General features: G+C 45.9%; 1 protein-coding gene and 1 long non-coding RNA gene across 6 annotated transcripts in view; both read left to right on the plus strand.

The window, feature by feature from the left end:
• The first annotated feature begins 357 nt into the window (after positions 1 to 357).
• LOC132424854 (uncharacterized) lies at positions 358 to 7,111 on the plus strand. The gene is made up of 3 exons (XR_009519285.1): positions 358 to 433; positions 3,691 to 3,740; positions 7,037 to 7,111. It is a non-coding gene; the product is annotated as an uncharacterized lncRNA (long non-coding RNA).
• A 730-nt stretch (positions 7,112 to 7,841) lies between these two features.
• The window catches only part of DGKG (diacylglycerol kinase gamma), a 128,119-nt gene continuing 117,787 nt past the window's right edge, over positions 7,842 to 18,173 (plus strand). For all 5 annotated transcript variants that reach the window (XM_060010983.1, XM_069540643.1, XM_060010980.1 and 2 more), the window contains exons 1-3: positions 7,842 to 7,942; positions 12,407 to 12,524; positions 14,074 to 14,162. In XM_060010983.1, the coding sequence (XP_059866966.1) occupies positions 7,844 to 7,942; positions 12,407 to 12,524; positions 14,074 to 14,162 (306 nt within the window). In that variant the 5' untranslated portion in view covers positions 7,842 to 7,843. The remainder of the gene's footprint in view (positions 7,943 to 12,406; positions 12,525 to 14,073; positions 14,163 to 18,173) is intronic.

Raw genomic sequence — 18,173 nt, forward strand, 5'->3', positions numbered from 1 at the left:
TCTTTTCTTAAAATTCACAGAGCATAGGTGAATTTCTTATAAGGCTATAGACTCTTAAAGAGGTCAGTATGGGGTTCATTCAGAAAGTATGAACTCTACAATCTGGATTTCTAGGGCCACTGATTTGATCATATCTATGTAATCCATGCTTTTGAAGACACTCATAAAATTCTTGTCTCTACCGTGAAAAGAATGGGGCAACAAAGGGTTTCATGTTTACTAAACATTGTGTCCTTGGATGATTTCCTCTTGCCTGTCACAGAATCTAAGATCACCGAGAAGCAAGTGCCAACTAAAGACCAAGTGTCTGCGACCCCCGTGGGAAACCATGATGCTCAGTCTTCAGGCTCAGAGTCCCCCATAGTGTACCTGAAGGATGTCATGTGTTACCTGTCCTTGCTGGAAACGGGGAGACCTCAGGATAAGCTAGAGTGTAAGTATGTACCCTGTCAGGGGGCTTCGACTTTTCCCTAGAGGAAGAGCTAGTGTCCTGTTTATGGTTCTAAACAGGCTGGAGGTTGATCTGGGATCCTGGGGATGGGTCCTACCTCCTTGGGGGAGCTTTTCTGCCCTGTCACCAGCAGTGACATGAATATTTCCTAGAATCTTCCCTGGAACACAGTACCAGTTGTATAGGGTGGAAGGTGCATTGGAGACCTTGGTATTGAGAACCAAGATCTGGAAAGGTAAGGGGTCTCTGCAAAGGGTGAAGACTCCCTTCCTTTGCTGGCAGGATTTCCTGAAAGCCTCCAATCAGAAAGCGGCTGCCTCCTCTTAGAAGATTTTTCAAGGGAAGATTTTCAACATCTGTCTTCCTTCCCCTATTCCATGCCCAAGCAACTCTTTAACTATGAAGAACTCTTTTTTTCCTTGAGATCTAATCAACCTCTATCTTGTTAAAGCCTATTTCCATGTCTTCACCCACCCCCACCCCAAGTGTTTTGGCCTCTTGAGAAAGAGGGCTAGTTAATTAAGGGAGTTGAGCTTGGTTTCAAAAACATGTCTTCAGAAGGCGAATAATAGCTGGGGACAGAAAGGAAAGCCCACAGTGGCTGAAGCAGCCTGCAGTCTCGCAGATGACTCACTCTGGGGACGGTCTAGCTGACTTTTGCGAGCCTACAGGCAAACTTTGAAACAGATGACAGGTAGGACCTTGTTAAAAATATATATTGTTTTGGCATCTCTTGGGATCTTAGTAGACACTGAGGGAAAAGCATACACATTATAGCAAAAGTCAAAATTCCAGCTAATAATCGGACTAGTCAGTGAAACTTAAGCATTAGGAAAAGTCTGGCAAAGGTAAACCCTTGCCCAAAACAAAATGAAACAGTTTGCTCTCTTAGCCAGCTTAAAACCTCCCCCCTAGGTTTGCAGTGTTAACAATTACAAGTCTTAAATGCTAATTTGGAAGCAAATGTACCAGATTTCTGTTTCTTCTGACTAATGTTAAAAGGGAAATGTCAAATTATTTCCCACATTCAGTTGGATTTTGAGTTTCAGGCATTATATTTGTTCATAACTACCAGAGAGGAGCAAATGTGGCAAATTCCTCGTATTAGTGCCTCTCAGACTGAGTCCTGTAATGGTAATGAAAAGAAACTGTATTTCTAAAAGCTTTTTATTACGGAAAATTTCAAACACAGATAAAAGTAGAGAATACAAAGAACTTCCGTGTGCCCATCAACCACCTTCAACAATTACCAGCTTGTGGTCACTCGTGTTTTATTTATACCTCCCACTCATTTCTTCTGCCCCAGATTATTTTGAAGCAAATTCCAGACATCATATAATTTCATCTGTAAATATCTCAGTATGTACCTCTAAAATAATATAACTTTTTCTTAAATATAACCACAACACCACAATCACATCTAAAGAAAACGATTCCTTACTATTATCAAATATTCAGTCAGTATTCATTATTTTCCCTTACTTGGGGAACAATTCAAGCACTGTTCGTTTGAATTGGGATCCAAGTAAGGTCCATACATTGCCATTTGTTACTACGTCTCTTTAGTCTCTCTTCATCTTTTGCTTATTTTTTTCCCTACAGTTTTTTGTTGCAGAAACTTGGTCATTTGTCCTAAAGTTTTCTTTTTTTAATTAAATTAAATTAATTCAAATCATCTCTGATTTTAGTGATTGAAACCAAGTTAAGTTTTTTTTCTGGATAACCAAGCATGTATTTTTTTTTTTTGGAAATGATAGCCTGAAATCCCACCCATCATCAATGTAATAACAATACTAACTCATCACTGAACACCTTATTTTTGCTAAGCACTTTAAATGCATTTTCTCATTTTAACCTGACAGTAACCCTAGATAGTTGACATGATTGTTCTCATTTTATATGTAAGAAAGCATGGAAAAGTTAAATGACTTGCCCAAGGCCATGCTGCTAAAAAGTAGGATGCTTGCTCACACTTCCTCATTCTACTCCTCATGCACAGTGGGACCAAAGAGGGCTCCATGTTAGAGCCACCTGGGCCCAGAGTGTCTCTGACCAGGACATTTGGAGGAGTCACAAAGGATCGGAAGCCCATGACTTTTAAATAACTTAAAGTCCAACCAGAGACACCACTGAATAAATACAAGGTCCAGAGACATAAAACATGTAGAAGGAAGTGACAACACAAGGGCAAATTAACAGGAGTGCTGTGACCCTGTGGGTACATCCCAAGTGGTCCAGAGCAGTTACACAGAGAACACAGGCATGATGAAGGGTTTTAAAGGATGAGAGGGAAATGAAGATGTATTCAGCTCTGCTCCCCACCCTGCTTACTTCTGAGACCACAGACAGGATCTCTACCTTTTAGATGAATGAAATGGCAAGTTTCCAAATCCCATAAATGAACATTTAGTCCTTTGCCCAAAATTCACTCCCAAATCTTTCTTATCTTCCATCACCTCTCTACAGCTAGAACATGGTAGAGGATGTTTCTGAATTGCATGTAGACATTTTTAGAAAAAGAAATATAATAGCTTCTATAATAATAACTACTTCATACCATTATTGAGGATTAAATAAGTAATAATGATAAGGTGCATAGGATGGTACGTTGTACATGTTAAATGCCATATATAAATATTTATTAATGAAAGAAAATAAAAATAAATAACATCTGTTGGGTACTCTCTACATTCCAAGTGCTATAGATTTAGCATATCACTGACATATTAATCTTCATTTGAGAAAAACTTAGGATAAAGAAACTATTATAATCTCCATCTTACAGATGAAGAAATTGAGCCTAAAGAAGATAAGTGACTTATGTGATGCCCTAGAGGTGGTAGGACAGAGCCAAGATCTGAACCTGCCTAACTCCACACCCTTTCTGTGTGCAGTAGAAACAGTGTCCCGTCTACAACTGTGGTGCCTCTGCCCCACCACCAGCGGGGCATCTGCTTTGAGTTGTGTTCCCGTGATGCTGAGAGGTGTGAGTGCTCTACAGGGAATCACGCTCATGACCCAGATCTCATCAGTGGCAGAGTTATTGCTTAGACAGTCCCAGAAGCCAGGTGGCTTGGTTCTCCTTCCTCTTCCCACTGTAAGGAAGGTCAGACTCTGTGTCTTGGAGGGTGGGTGAACTGGCTGCAACGGACTTCATCTAAAAACTGGCAGCAGCAAAGTCTCAGCCCATCCCTGGTACCCGGAGGACATCTCAAGCCTCACCTCTGTGTTTCTTGCAGTCATGTTTCGTCTCTATGATTCGGATGAGAATGGTCTCCTGGACCAAGCGGTAAGCTCTCCAAATATCCCTCCAAGATCCAATAAAGGCTGGGGGAGAGGGGAACAGGTGAAGGGAGAGTCCGAACACTCTCAGCTCCATCTTCATAGGAATAGCAGTGTCTCAGTATGAGCTGCAGAGATGACTAGAACCCCCCGCCTTCTACTTCCAAAGAGCCCGCCCAGAGGAGAGTGAACTCCAACTTGCTTTTTCATTCCAGAAGCTCAGATCGCAAAATCTCAGGTTGGGGAGATGCTTTAGTATCTCATCTAGTTTAACTTCCCAGCTGGTTCAGAAATTCCCCCTGTAATTTCCTGCTGAAGCCTAGGGGTGGAGGAGAGGAGGTGGGAGAGGCAGAGAGACCAGGGCAAGAAGACAGGAGAAGGCAGGTAACTGCTGGCGTGCTTTGCCGTTACCCTTGCCTTCCTCTCATACCCCAGGGCACCAGCTCTAGGAGTCTGGCTCTGTCTGCTCCGAGCACATGATCCCATCCCACCACACCTGGGGAAGCCTGAGTCTCATCCCCACCTCCCCTCAGGAAGAGGCTGGGACAGGTCAGGGGTCATGGAGTGAGAAGAAGGATGGAAAAGGAAGAAGGTAGAGAGGAGAAAAGGCAAAGAGAATCAGACAGGTCCTGTCCTCATGACTGGCAGTGTCAGAGATGGGACTCATTAACAGAAAGGCTCTGAGGTTGAAGTGCACGGGGCTGAGTCAGACCAAAGGGAGGAAGAAAGGGAACCAGTCCCTAGACCAACTGCATCGTCCCGGTTCCCACTCAACCCCAGAGTGTCTTCATGGGATCCCTGCAGCCACATTGCAGTTCCGTGAGCTGGGTCATGCGAGGGAACCACCAAGAGAATCTCAAGCATTTGATCAACACATATTGATTATCTCATATATGTCGGCTACTGTTCTAAGCACTGGGGGGGTGTATCAGTGAGCCAACAGACAAAGATCCAGGCCCTCTTGATGCTTTCATTCTAATGCAAACACACACACTGCAAAGCATAGTCAAGTATGTGTTAGATAGAGCTGTGTGCTAGAGGGAAAATAAAGGAGGGAAAGGAAGTAGTGGAGGGAGCTGCAGTTTTAGCTGGAGGAACCAAAGAAGGTCTCCCTGAGGAGGGGACATCTGAACAGACACTTGAAGGAGGTGAAGGGAGTGAGTCATGGGGAAGCACCTTCCAGGCAGAGGGAACAGCAAGTGCAAAGGTCCTGAGGGATGCCCGGAATGTTAGCAGATAAACTAGGAGGCCAGAGTGAGTGGAACAGGATGACTGAACAGATGAGGTTGGAGTGAGTAATAGGAGATGAGATCAGAGAAGTAATGAGAAGGGACGGGGCGTTTGCAAAGCATTATCAAGCCTTACAGGTGATTGAAAGGGTTTTCTCTTTTACTCTGGAGAGGTAGAGAACCATTGGAGATTCTGAGCAGAGGAGTGACATGATTGACTTAGGTCCTAACGGGATTGCTCTAGCTGCTGCGTTGTCTAGACTGTGGGGATGCAAGCAGGAATACCAGTTAGGAGGCTATTAAAATAAGCAAGACAAGAAATGATGGTAACTTGCACCAGGGTAGCAGCATTGCAAGTGGTAAAATTCTGGATCTATTTGGAAGGTAACACTGGTGGACTGAAGTGAGTCTCAAAATAGTTCTCTCTCTTTCAACTTCCCACCAAGACCCCCTGGCAGTTGGATGCCCAGCCTCTTCGTGAACACTCCCAGTAATGGAGAGTTCACCCAGTACCTTAAAACAGCCGCTCCACCACTGGGGATGACTGTTAGAGAAGGCATCCCTCCCGCACACAAGGCATCTCTAGTCTGCCAGGGAAATTTTCAATACAAAACCTGATTCTGCTCTTCTCTCCCCTCCCCCAACCCAGTGGTGAGGTCAAAATAGGCCAACCCTCAACTCTTCCCTCCCTCCATCCCTCAGCTTACTTCTGCCCTCTATCGCTGACCGGGGCAGCTGACCAGTGGAGTACCAGTTGTACACAGTAGGCCTTCAGGTATTTGAAGGTACTATCACATCTTCCCAAAAATCTTCCCCCAGCTCATACTTCCCAATTTCTACACTGTTGCTCATAAGGAAGTTTTAAATCTCCATTCTGGTCAAGCTCTAGTTTGTCAATGCCGTTCTTACAATATGGCATAGAACTGAACCCACCCCTCCAGGACTCTTTAAGTATTCACATCAGGGAACTAGTTCTTCCTGAAATCTGCCCACTCTGCTCCCTGAAAATGCCCACCTATTTACACAGCCCAAGATTGAGTCTAATTCTCCATTCCTGAATCACATCGTTTGCTCACCTTGGATCTTGGACCCAACTAGTTTCACGAGCTCTTTTCCATTGGAACTTCTGCTGAGCCCTGTTCCCACCATTCTGCCCACTTCCTTATCCCCATCTACCACTTCATCTGCAGTTTTGCAATGGGTTATTTTCTACTTTAAACGAAATACAATTTTTAAAATCCCTGTTGGGTTTTAGTTTGCTTATTTTGACCCAACATTCTACCTGGTGAAAGTAACACCTTTAAACCTTGCTTCAGTTCTCCAACCTGTGTCCCCAAATCAACCTTACTATGAACATCTTAGATGGTGCCCAAGACATGCAAATGCTTTCTCAGTCCAGTGTGTTTCAGTGGGACTCTCAGGGCACTGATTCATTAGCATCCAACAATTCTGTGAGGTTTTAGATGGAGCCTGGCCTTGGTACCAAACAAAAGGCTCACTCATTAGGCAAACATACCCTTCATGAATTTCCTGTTCCAAGAGTCCTGGACCCAGGACTTGATACAAAGGAAACAAAGGAGATGCCAAAAGGAATCTGAATCATAGTGCCTGAGAAAGGACCAACACAGTGGCTCTACATCCAACTGAAACTGACCCCCAAGGGGTATAGATGAATCCCAAGTTGCTAAAGCTGTGGGAATGAGGTGTGGGAAAAGAGGGAAGAAGTAAGTGCCTTGGTTTGTAAGTATTTGTAGGATCACAAAGAAGGAGGAAACAGGAGTGCTTTCTATGCTAAGTCAAAGCACAGAATAGGGGAAGGAAGGTGGGTCTAGGAGGAGGTCAGTGTTCAGTGAGCTTTCTGCATACCTCTGGCTTATCCACGGTCTGTGTTTCTTGTGAGCTTTGTGGTCGAGGCAGAAATAAAGAGCAAAAACAAATAGTGCTTGATGAAATGCCAGTATATTGTACCAGCTGCTTCTCACACTCTGCCCTGCCCATCTTCCCACGGGGTTGGATTTGAGTCTTGCTTGTAAAAGCACATCTTCAGTTGGCTTCTCTCCTTGATGTTTTCTAGGAGATGGATCGTATTGTCAACCAGATGCTACACATTGCCCAGTATCTCGAGTGGGATCCCACGGAGCTAAGGCCTGTGAGTTTCCAAAAGCAAGGGGTGACTTTCCAGTGAGCTTCCAAGATGAGAGTGGGACTTGGAAACACATGTTTACGGTGCAGGCTGTCCCAGATCATCTTCTTAGAGGTGACTTCTCTGGGTCCTACACCTTGATCTCCCACTTCCCTGATAGGAAAGATTAGAGGCGGCAGGGGAAAGTATAGACTAATTCAAATAATAATACCTAATAATACCCCCTAACGCTTTCACCAAAGCTAAATTTTTATAACAGGAGCTCAGAGATCAGAGAATTTAGAGCTAGAAAGACTTTTAAAGATTTTTCTCAATCATTAGAAATATTAATAATAATAATTACATTGGGCGCTCCTATGAGTCCGATATCATATTTAGCGTTTTATATACATTTTCTCTAATCTTCACTACCATGCTGCAAACATAGCAATACTAGTTCCAGTTTACAGACGAGAAAAGCAGAATCCAGAGAGTTGGGGTGGCTTGTCGAAGGCCACACAGGTCAGGGCAGAGCCAGGCCTGGACCCCTGTTCTCCTCACCCCCATTTGCTCCCTCGATGGCTCTGCTCACTCCGAATCAGAGGGGAAAGGGGTAAAACACAAGCCAGAAAACATAGAACAGAAGAGAAAGAAAAGGGCAGGGTGGGCGGGGCAGGGGTGGGGCAGAGAAGTCGAAGAGGAAAGTGGACAGTGGTTGCTCTATGGATTCCACAGATATTGAAGGAGATGTTACAAGGGATGGACTACGACCGGGATGGCTTTGTGTCTCTCCAGGAGTGGGTCCACGGAGGGATGACCACCATCCCATTGCTCGTCCTCCTGGGCATGGACGACTCTGTAAGTTACAAGCTTGAGGTCAAAGACCTCTCACCTTTCAGAAACATCAGGTTCCATGTGGAAGTTAATATCCTTGGCTTCTGCCCCAGACTTCCCAATGGACAGCCCGTATGCTCTAGGCCAGCCCAAAAGTCCTCTCTTTTTACCTATTAGTACCCGAAATATTATTCATTCATTTGACAGACGTTTACTAAATTATTACTAAATAAAGATACTGTTCTAAGGGCTATGAGGGAACACAGATACAATATTCACCCACCGGAAACGTACGCTCAACCAGGCAAAGGGCAAAAAATATTCAGGGAAGAATTCCATCTTTTTCACAAATTAGGTTTAAAAATGCTAAGAGAGTTGGGGAAGGAAGGAAGGAAAGGAAGAAAGAAAGGAAAAAATACTGATTTGTTGTGAGGCAGAGGGCGTTCAATAATAATATCTTTTTTTTTTTTTTTTTTTTTGGTACGCGGGCCTCTCACTGTTGTGGCCTCTCCCGTTGCGGAGCACAGGCTCTGGACGCGCAGGCTCAGCGGCCATGGCTCACGGGCCTAGTCGCTCCACAGCATGTGGGATCTTCCCGGACCAGGGCACGAACCCGTGTTCCCTGCATCGGCAGGCAGACTCGCAACCACTGTGCCACCAGGGAAGCCCATAATAATATCTTATTTAACAATCAGAACAACCAGATAAGGTAGATTTTTTTTTACCCATTTAAACAGATGGAAAACTGAGGTTCTGAGTCCGAAGAGGAAAAAGAATAGCCAGCATTTATTTGTACTTGACTCCAAAGAACCTGCACTTTCGAACATCTCACACTTAGGAGTGAGACCCGTGGAAGAAACTTTGGAGGGTGTTTGCCCTGGCTCTGACGGATGTGTGGGATTTTGATATCCCATTCTTGAGATAAAGATAAAGACCTAGGATATTTGATCTGGCTCTCGAGGATGGGTATGATTTGGCTGGTAGAAGAGAGAGTTCGTAGCTTGAGCAAAGACCCACATGAAAGAAAATTCAGGGTGTTTTAGAGAAACCTCCCAGTTTTGATCAGAGTAGGGAATACATGTAGAGGCTTAATGTGAAATCACTGGCATCTGACCTGGTCTGCTTGTTTACCATGAAAGTAGCTTCCATACATGAGGTAGGGAAGATTAGAACTAAAAGTACAAATGGTGACATTAGCGTTTACCGGTACAGTCACACGGGTTGTAAGACAATACCTCTTCAAGATTACTGAAATGTCAAAGATAGGGACAGAACAGCAGGTTCATTTGCGTTAGCCTCTAGCTGATGTTGTTGCCTGTGCTGTGTCCATCTGACAGTTCTGCAATTCAGGACTAAAGCTGAGCCCTCATCTCCAACCCTCAAGGACTAAGAATCCTGCAATTATCTCATAGCGTGTCCAGCTCTTTCCAAGTGCTAAATAGAAATCAATGAACCAGGATCTCCTTTTTCCTTATAACCCTAGAAGGTCAGAGCTGGAAGAGAACTTGGTGCTCCCTGGTCTGTCCCCTTCCTTTTTCATTCCAAGGACCAGAGAGGTAAAGGCACTTGCCCATGAACACACACCTAGTTAGTACCAGAAGCCGTCTTCCATATTCAGTGACAGCAGACTTCTCATGCAGTGATTTCTTACCAAGAACCTACTGTGTGCACGAACCCACGTGCGCTAGGACCTGGGGGTGCTCAGATAGGTTAGGTATACTTTCTGCTATCAAGGCTCAAGATTATAGCTGAATCAAAGTGAAAGTTCTGCTTGAGTGCTGTTCTAATGCACCTGTTTTTTCTCTGAAACATGGAAATAGAGATGGGACATTTTAATCACAAGGAACCAATTTCTAGTTCTGTTTCCTATTTTGGACTTGTTGAGTCCAAAGTGCCACCAACTCTTTGCTTGGAGGGGATCCACTGTTTTATGGCTGAAAGAGGGAGAGACATTATTTCTTCAGCATTCTCCCCAGTGTCTCCCCCTGATGCCAAATCAGCCTTGTATTAAAACCATACTTTACCTCAGGAATAATGCAAACAAAAAACAAATGTGCATTTGGTTTTTATTAATTGAAATTTTATGCATTTATTTGAAAATAGGCACTAAATTGTATGTTTTCACATTAATAGTTGGGGTTCTAGGGAAAGCGTTCCTCGATGTCTTAAAAGCCACCTTGCTTGTTTGGCTTTTTTCAAAACCCACATGTGGCCACTGAAAAGTCTGGGGATCTCTGAATGGCATGTATGAGAAACAGTCTGCCTCCCAAGGGAACTGCAGTCTCAACCCAAAACCTGGCGTGCGTAAGGAACGTTACTCCTACGCCCTGCAGCCGCCAACGTGCAGAAATAAAGGAGCCACATGATGGTGCTATAACCCAAGCAGAAATGTTACTTTATCCCAAGTCAGGGTCCCTTTGCTTCTTACCCTGTATCTATGAAAATAGCTGACTCTCCCTTGCTCAGATACTAATTGATTTTGCCAATAAAGGTATTTCAGGTCAAATGACCATCCCTTGGGCTGGATGAAGAAGGAGCTGGGTCTGCTAAGAGTACTGTAATTTCCCTTCTGTCCATGAAGGGAAAACCCTGGTCTGTGGAGGTACAGGAGAGGCATGGAAGAAGCATGGGCTCCGAGGCCAGCAAGAGCCCCCAGTGTGACTACGGGCTCAGCTTGGTCACTTATTATTTGTGTGGTCTTGGGCTATTTATATAACTTCTATGAGTCTTCGCTTCTTCATTTCTAGAACGGGTCTAAATGTACCTCCTTACACGTAGGAAAGCACTCTACTTATTTTTGTGTCCCCTACTGCCTAGCATGGAGTAGGAACTTAATAAATGTTTTCATTTTCATTGTGTCGGGCACTGGATTAGAATCCTCACTTACAGTATTTCACTTAATTTTTACAAAAATCCCTTGAGGTCAATGTTTGTCAAAGGAATGAATGAATAGATATTTAAGTGGATCATTTAATCAGTTAGTGAACCCATTTACTAAAGTAGAAGCCATTAGATAAAAAGGCTTTAATTCTGTAAGACTCAGGTTTTGGAAGAAGCAGGGTTTTGAGGTGGTAAGAAGAAAATAACGTATCCTGGCCCCAGGAGGAGACCAGCATTTGAAAAGCATGTGGGCTCCTCTAGAGACCGTTAGCAGAAGAGTTGAGCACAGGAATGGATCTGGCCACTATGACCAACCCAAACCAGAGGGACACAGAAGTAAGAAGTGGGTTTCAATCCAGCACTTTGGACTCCATGTACCTGACTCTCAGTCCTTACCACCTTACAGTACTTTTTACTACCCTTAACAACAGCCCAAGAGTGTTACTCTTTTTTTTTTTTTGAGTGTTACTCTTTTGATGGAGCCTATGACAAAAGGTCAAGGACACCATACCTGGAGGGATGCGCCTGAAGCCACAGTCTCCAGCAAGCCTATGCTCCCGGGGGCTAGAAGGTGGGAGCTTTGGTGTCCAAGGAAGGTGTGTGATTATGTGAGGCTTGGCTTATCTGGTAGATAGAATGAATTTGCTCCCAAGCCAAGTCAGGGGGAAATGGCTTAACCCTCTTTCTGTCTCTGTCCCTTTGCTGTTTTATCTGTGCACAGAAAGGTGATGAGAGGAGTACATTGTTTTTACTAAGCTAATTTTTTCTGATTGTAAAACTAGTACCTCCTCACTGTAGAAAATTTGGAAAATACGGAAGAAAGTAGAAATTAGAGAATAAAATAAATCCATAGTGCTGCTAGCTATAGCTAACCTCTGTTAACAGTTTGGTGACGTTTTTTCCCGTACAACATATCATTGTATAAAACTGAGATCATAATATATCATCAAATTTGCATTCTGTTTTTTTCCCTTAGAACTTAGTATCATGAGCACATTCCCAAACCATTCAATGTCCTTATAAATATGTTTTTGATGGCCACTTAACATTAAATCATACAGATGTACCACAAACCTTTTGGTCATTTTGAGGCCTGTAGGATATTTTCAGTTATTTTAAATACTGGGTTAAACATCTGACAGAGCACAAAAATGCTCATCTATCTTTCAAAAATGATTTCTTTAGGATAGAATCCAAGAAAGGAAGTTTATAAGTTGAAGGTTGTAAACATTTAAAGGATAGATAGATGGGTGATAGATAGATGATAGATCGTTATAGATAATAGATGATTGATAGGTAATAGATGATTAATAGATGATTGAAAGAAAGAAAGAAAGAAAGATTGTTCTGATTTCCACTCCCCCCACCACATACTCTACTCAGATGGCCCTAATTTTTAATATTTGCTTATTTTAGAAAATACACACAAAGAATTTTGTTTTGATTTGCACTTCTATTAAAATAATCTTTACAACAGTAAAATAAGTGAATAACAAAATAAATTTGTGAATACGTGAATAACAAAATAAATTTGTTTTCCAAATATGAGAAGAGACTTTTTAGAAAGAGTGAGGCTGCCTGCATCTCATTCCCTTGCTGTCCCCGCAGGGCTCCAAGGGGGACGGGAGGCACGCCTGGACCATGAAGCATTTCAAGAAACCAACCTACTGCAACTTCTGCCATGTCATGCTGATGGGCGCTCGGAAGCAAGGCCTGTGCTGCATTTGTGAGTAAACTTCCTTCAAACCCCTTTTCCCAGGAACTGTCTTGCTCTATACATGATTGAGCCATTCCCAGAAAAGTTTAGGCATCTCTGCTTCCTAGCTTGAGGGATTTGCCATATTATTCCAACAGCAGAAAATAAAGCAAAACTTCCATGTCCTATTTTTGTTCTACCCAAGTCAAAGGGACAAATATTATCCTATTAGAGTCTCGTCATAGGCCACTGACTGCCTAGAAAAAGTTATTAAGGTTCAAATGTACTTAAAAAGCATCTCATAATAATTTCAATTGAGTTTTGCTAGTGAATGTTTTGGTTGGTCAGAAGAACCTGTTTGTTTTTTTTTTTAATTAATAAGCAACTATATTCATATATACAATGGAATTAAAATTATCCATTTGTTTGACTTTATAATCTATTTAGTAAAGTCAGATTGGAGAGGAGAAAAAACACACATGGAAAAGGAAGGAGGGAGACTGGAAAGGAGGACAGAAGAAAGAGATGGAGGAGAAGGAAGAAAGAAGGGGTCATGTAGGAAAAGGGGTGGGTTTGCAGAGCAGGAAGAGAAGGGAGGGGCTGCAGCAAGAAGGCTTTGTAGGGCCCAGGCTGCGTGGGTACAGAATCCTGCCCCCCACCTCAGGATGCAGACAGCAAGCACTCAGCCTGAACCCTCCAGGGACTGGGGAGCTGCTGCGGCAGCGAGGGCCGTCGGGTACGGGGCGGGTCACCAAAATGTTTTATCTGCCATGCACACAGGAGCCAGGCAGCAGGCAACCTCAGCCACAAAAGTCATCGTAGCAGAGCTGGGCCCAGTGTCTACCAAGAGCAAGCATCAGCAGGCAAAAGTAGGGGCCCCCCTGTCTTTCCAGCACCTATTTCAAATCCAGCTCTCACCCACTTTTCATAGGGCCAGCCTCATTCCTAGTACGTTCTAGGCCTGTTGGCACAGTAGTAAACAGTAACAACAGCAGTCATTTGTGGAATAGCTGTTCTGACCCGCACACGTGGTGCTTTATACAAATTATGTAATGCTGCAAAGAGAAAGCAATCTTCTTCCCATTTTGTAGAAAACCCTGAATTTCAGAGCAGTGAAGGAACTTACCCTAGATTGTGTGGGTAGTTACAAAGGGCAGAGCCAGAGTTCAGGCTCAGGCCTTCCTGTCTCCAGAGTTAGGAAGACCCCGGCCTTGCTATCCACGCCCCAACATCCTGACATTCAGTACTGTGGCATTGGCATAGCCAGGATGACTCCTCACTCCCCTTAAGCGGAAAGCACCTTTCTGGGTATGTCTTCCTGCTGCGTTCACCACCCACGGTGGAAGGCAGTGTGGCAGGGGGTAGGGTGCAGGAGCATGTCTGGGAGATAGTCATGGACTCTTCTCAGTGAACAACTGGAGACTTGAATTGCCATTAGGCAAGGCCAGCTCCATATGTCCCCTGCCCCTGACTGGCCACGCAGAGGGAGGCATGCGCCTCAGCTGGGGTGGGGGGCAGGGGGATGGCTGACCTTCCCTATGTGGTCACTCACAGTCACTTTTCTTATTTTTATTTTCAGACTGTAAATACACCGTCCATGAACGCTGTGTATCCAAAAACATTCCTGGGTGTATCAAAACGAACTCAAAAACCAAAAGGGGAGGAGAGGTTGGTGATACCTATTGTCTTCTTCTCCTGCATGCTGTGTCCCAGGCAACATGTCCATCTCCACAGATTCCTGGGCAGGAAGGGGCTTTGGGAGCTTTATACAGTCCCTTCTCTGCCTTGAGGACCACCCTTAAACCATCTTGTCCATCCATCAATCCATTTAGCATCTCCCTGGTGCCCACGGTGTGCCAGATCCTGTGCCAGGGGGTATGCAGGTTAAAAGGTGGTCCTCAGCCTGGAGGACTGTGCAGTCTAGTGGGAGGAGACAGGCATGTAAGCGAAGCGCAAAGTAGCGAGCTGTGCAGTAGCAATAGGGCTGTGTGGGACATGCAGTTGAGGCACCAAGGGTGGCGGACAGGGAAGGTTTCACCAAAAAGATGGCATTTGAGTTGTGTCTTGAACCCAAATCAGCGGGATCTCATAAGGAATCAAGGAGGACAAGGCACCCCAGGCTGGAGAAGTCTCAAGTGTGAAGGCGTGGAGACGTGGCTTATTATCGGATCTGTACTTGGTTCCGTGTGACTGGGATAGAGGATGCTTAGAAGGAAGCGGCGGGAGATGTGCTGCAGAACTGGTGAGATCCAGGTCTTGTGAGGCCAGCTGAGGACTTGGGAAGGGGTTTCATTTGTAGCTAAGGGGCCGTTGAAGAGCTTTGAGTACATGAGGAGGTGTTTGGGTTTGCAGATTAGGTTAATTGCTCTGACCATGGTGCCAGAGAGAGATCAGATCAGAGGGGATGAAAAAAACTTTTCCAACAGTTCAGGCAAGAGTTAATGCTGCCCTAGGGCCTGACTGGGGTGGCGTCTGCACTCACCCACTATGCTCTGCTACGTCTGCAGTAGCACAGTGATGGCTGTGTCTGTGCTGAGTGAGTGTCCCCCAGCCACGCCGGTTGTTGAGTATTTTGGCTGTCCCACTGGCTAAGGTGGAAGACATAAAGGGAGAGTCTGAGAGATAATTTGGAAGGTCCTACCACAAGGACCTGGTGACAATCGTGTAGGGGATGAGAGAGGGAGAGAGGTTGGAAATGGCTACCAGGTTTCTAAGGTGGCCATTGGCTGGTACCATTCACTGAGTCTGGAAATAGACTCTTCTTCAAATTAGCAGGGGAAAGGCACTCCGAGTTCCTGCGGAGGGAAAACCCCATTGAGGAATCTGAGTCAGGAGATGGTTAGCAGGTGGGAGTGGTATCCAGCCCTCCCCCAGTAGGACTCCGAGAGAGAAGGGCACCTCCAGGGACACGCATGCATGCCTGTGAGACGCCGCGTGGCCTCTTGTCTACTCGTTCCGTACCACGCCCATACACACACTGTTCCATGTCCATGCCTTTCACCAGGACATATGGTGCACCTCCTGGGCTCAGGCCCTAAGCCTGCACTCCTGCCATTGCCACACTTGGAACAGAGGGAGGCCTCTGAGGGACCAGCAGGGCACATTCACGACCTTCTGAGTCTCCAGAGGCAACCTAAGTCTTTAACCATCTCTTCTGACCCTGGAAGAGGATGGAGAAGGTAACGTGGTGTTGGGAGACTGCCGTGGACTTGGAGTCAGGAGACCTGGCCATGAGTCCCTGCTTGGCCACTTACCAGCCGTGGAACCTAGGACCAGTTACTTAACCTCTCTGCAGCCTCATATATTTTCTCTGTAAAGTAAAAATAATAATAATCTCAGAACAAATTCATTGTGACCATGTAGATGACAAATTGATTAGCAAACTGAGTTCTTTATACCCTCAGGGGTGAATGGCAGAAGGAGAAACTACAAAGTACATGTGACACATCTTCTAGAGCAACAGTTTTACCAAAAATCTTTTGGAAGGAGGACACAGTAACTTAACTGATAAGTAATTTAAAACTTTTACCTAATACAGACATGGATGGTGTCATGCAGATATTCCATGTGTTTTTAATATTGTGCTTGCAGTTGGCACTTCAGGCTATGTCCCCACGTTCCCCCAGAGTCCATATCCACCCCTTCCGCTATTCAGGATACCCTGGTGAAAAATTTTTTGAGGAGTTCTATAGAATTCCCGGGGGACTTAACTGAGGGCTCAGACCCCCAGAATTTGGTGTCATGGGTCGCTTTGCATTTATAGTCACACACGTACACATGCATTCACACCTGCTTCCCAAGTTCCTGGGCTGCTTCAGGGGCATGTCCTGGCCAAGAGGCAGGTACAACACGCTCTCCAGGAAACAGATGTGAAAGCTGCTGGCTGATGACCCACACTAATCCCTTGGGGCTTTCTCTCTAACTTCCTTCCTGAGTGCTTCTCAACCTTGGCTGCATGTTATAATCACTCAGTGTGCTCTAAAACATACTAATGATGGGTCTCATCCCCAGAGACTCTAATTTATTTTGTCTGGAGTGAGGGCTGGGCATTAGGACTTCTAGATGCCGGCCAGGTGGTCCTGAGGGGCTGCTAAGGCTGAGAGGCACCGACCCATAGAAGACAGAGGGGGAAGGGATTCCCCATCAGGGGCACCCCCCCAAGGGCCAGGACTGTGCCAGGAAGGCCCTTCCAAATGTGCTGTCTCGTTGAATCCTCCCAGAAAACCCAGAGGTGGGGCATTTGATGCCAATTTCTGCAGATGAAGGACCTGAGACTCAGAGAGGTCCAGGAACTGGCCAAAGGTCACCCCGCTGCAAAGTGGAAGATCAATGACTCCAACCAGTTTTGTCTGTAGCCCAAGCCCTGCTGCGTTTCCCTGCACCCCACTGCCTTCCAGAAAAGGGCACACACAAATACATCCCTTTGCAAAGAGTTCCGGTGACACACAGATGAACTGCAAGACGAGATGCTCAGAGGCTTGACTGCCAGGGGGGGTGAACTGTTCAAAGAGCAGGCAAAGTGGCTTTCCATCCACCTCGATTAGCATGATAGAGGTTAGGTAGGGAGTGACCACACTGGTGCAGTTCAGCAAAGCAGCCTGGCATCCAGAAGTGCACCCACTAAACAGGAACCAACCCTCTCTGGCCTCCCCGCTCCCTGCGCTCCTCCCCGACCCTTCTCCTCAGGCCCAGGGCCCTGGGATGCGGTTCTGCAGCCTTCCCTGGTATCCTTCACTTCCCTCCTGCAGGGGACGCAGCATGCGTGGGTGGAAGGGAATTCCTCTGTCAAGTGTGACTGGTGCCACAAAAGTATCAACTGCTACCAGAGTGTCACCACGCGGCACTGCCTGTGGTGCCGGATGACGGTGGGTTGGCGCCCAGGGCAGTCCTGCTGCTTTTCAGTGTGGTTTTTTGCTCAAGCATCCTGCCAGAGGGCATGAGCAGAGCTACGTGGGCAAAGCTAGAGAGGGAGCCTAGAGCCCCTGTTCAGTGCCCTAAGTCTAACTGCCTCCAGTAAATCACCAAGATGCCCAGAGGGAGGGCACCCCCCAGGGCTGCTTAAGAAGAAGCTGACCAGTCTGCTCTCTTTGTGGCCAGGCAGCTGTGAACAGCAGGCTGGACCATTAACTTCCTTCGCCTGGGTGTTGTCTGGGCCGGGGGCACTGACAGAGTGGGAGAGGAATTAGATACTCAGTCACCTGCATCAGAGGAAGGCATACTCCTGACAGCAACCCCACTGCCTGGACAAGAGGCCTGTGCCCACTGCCATCATCCATGACAAATGTCCACTTCCTCCTTGGACACCTGGAGCTGCCTGACCTGCCTTCCAAAGCAGACTCAGTGCCGTGTCTTGTCCCCTTGACTGGGTATCAGCCTCAGCAAGGACATGTCAGACTGCAGAACTCTTAAAATGCAGAGGTCGAGTCATGGGGTTCACCTCCAGCCTCTCATGGGTTTGTTCAACAAGATCTCCTTCCTTCCAGTGTCTCAGAGCCTAGGGAGCAAATATCCCATGGGGGCTCTGGAATCCACGTGGGGGTGCTATACGGACAGGCCACAGGCCTGCTCGGGACCGTTTTGCTCCAGCTGCCATGGGCAGCACTTGGTCTCCTTTCTCTGCCCACAGCAGACTTGGCACCCATAACCAAGCACAGACACCGGTACACACTACACACCACA

Source organism: Delphinus delphis, chromosome 4, assembly GCF_949987515.2.
Source record: "Delphinus delphis chromosome 4, mDelDel1.2, whole genome shotgun sequence".
Lineage (NCBI taxonomy): Eukaryota > Metazoa > Chordata > Mammalia > Artiodactyla > Delphinidae > Delphinus > Delphinus delphis.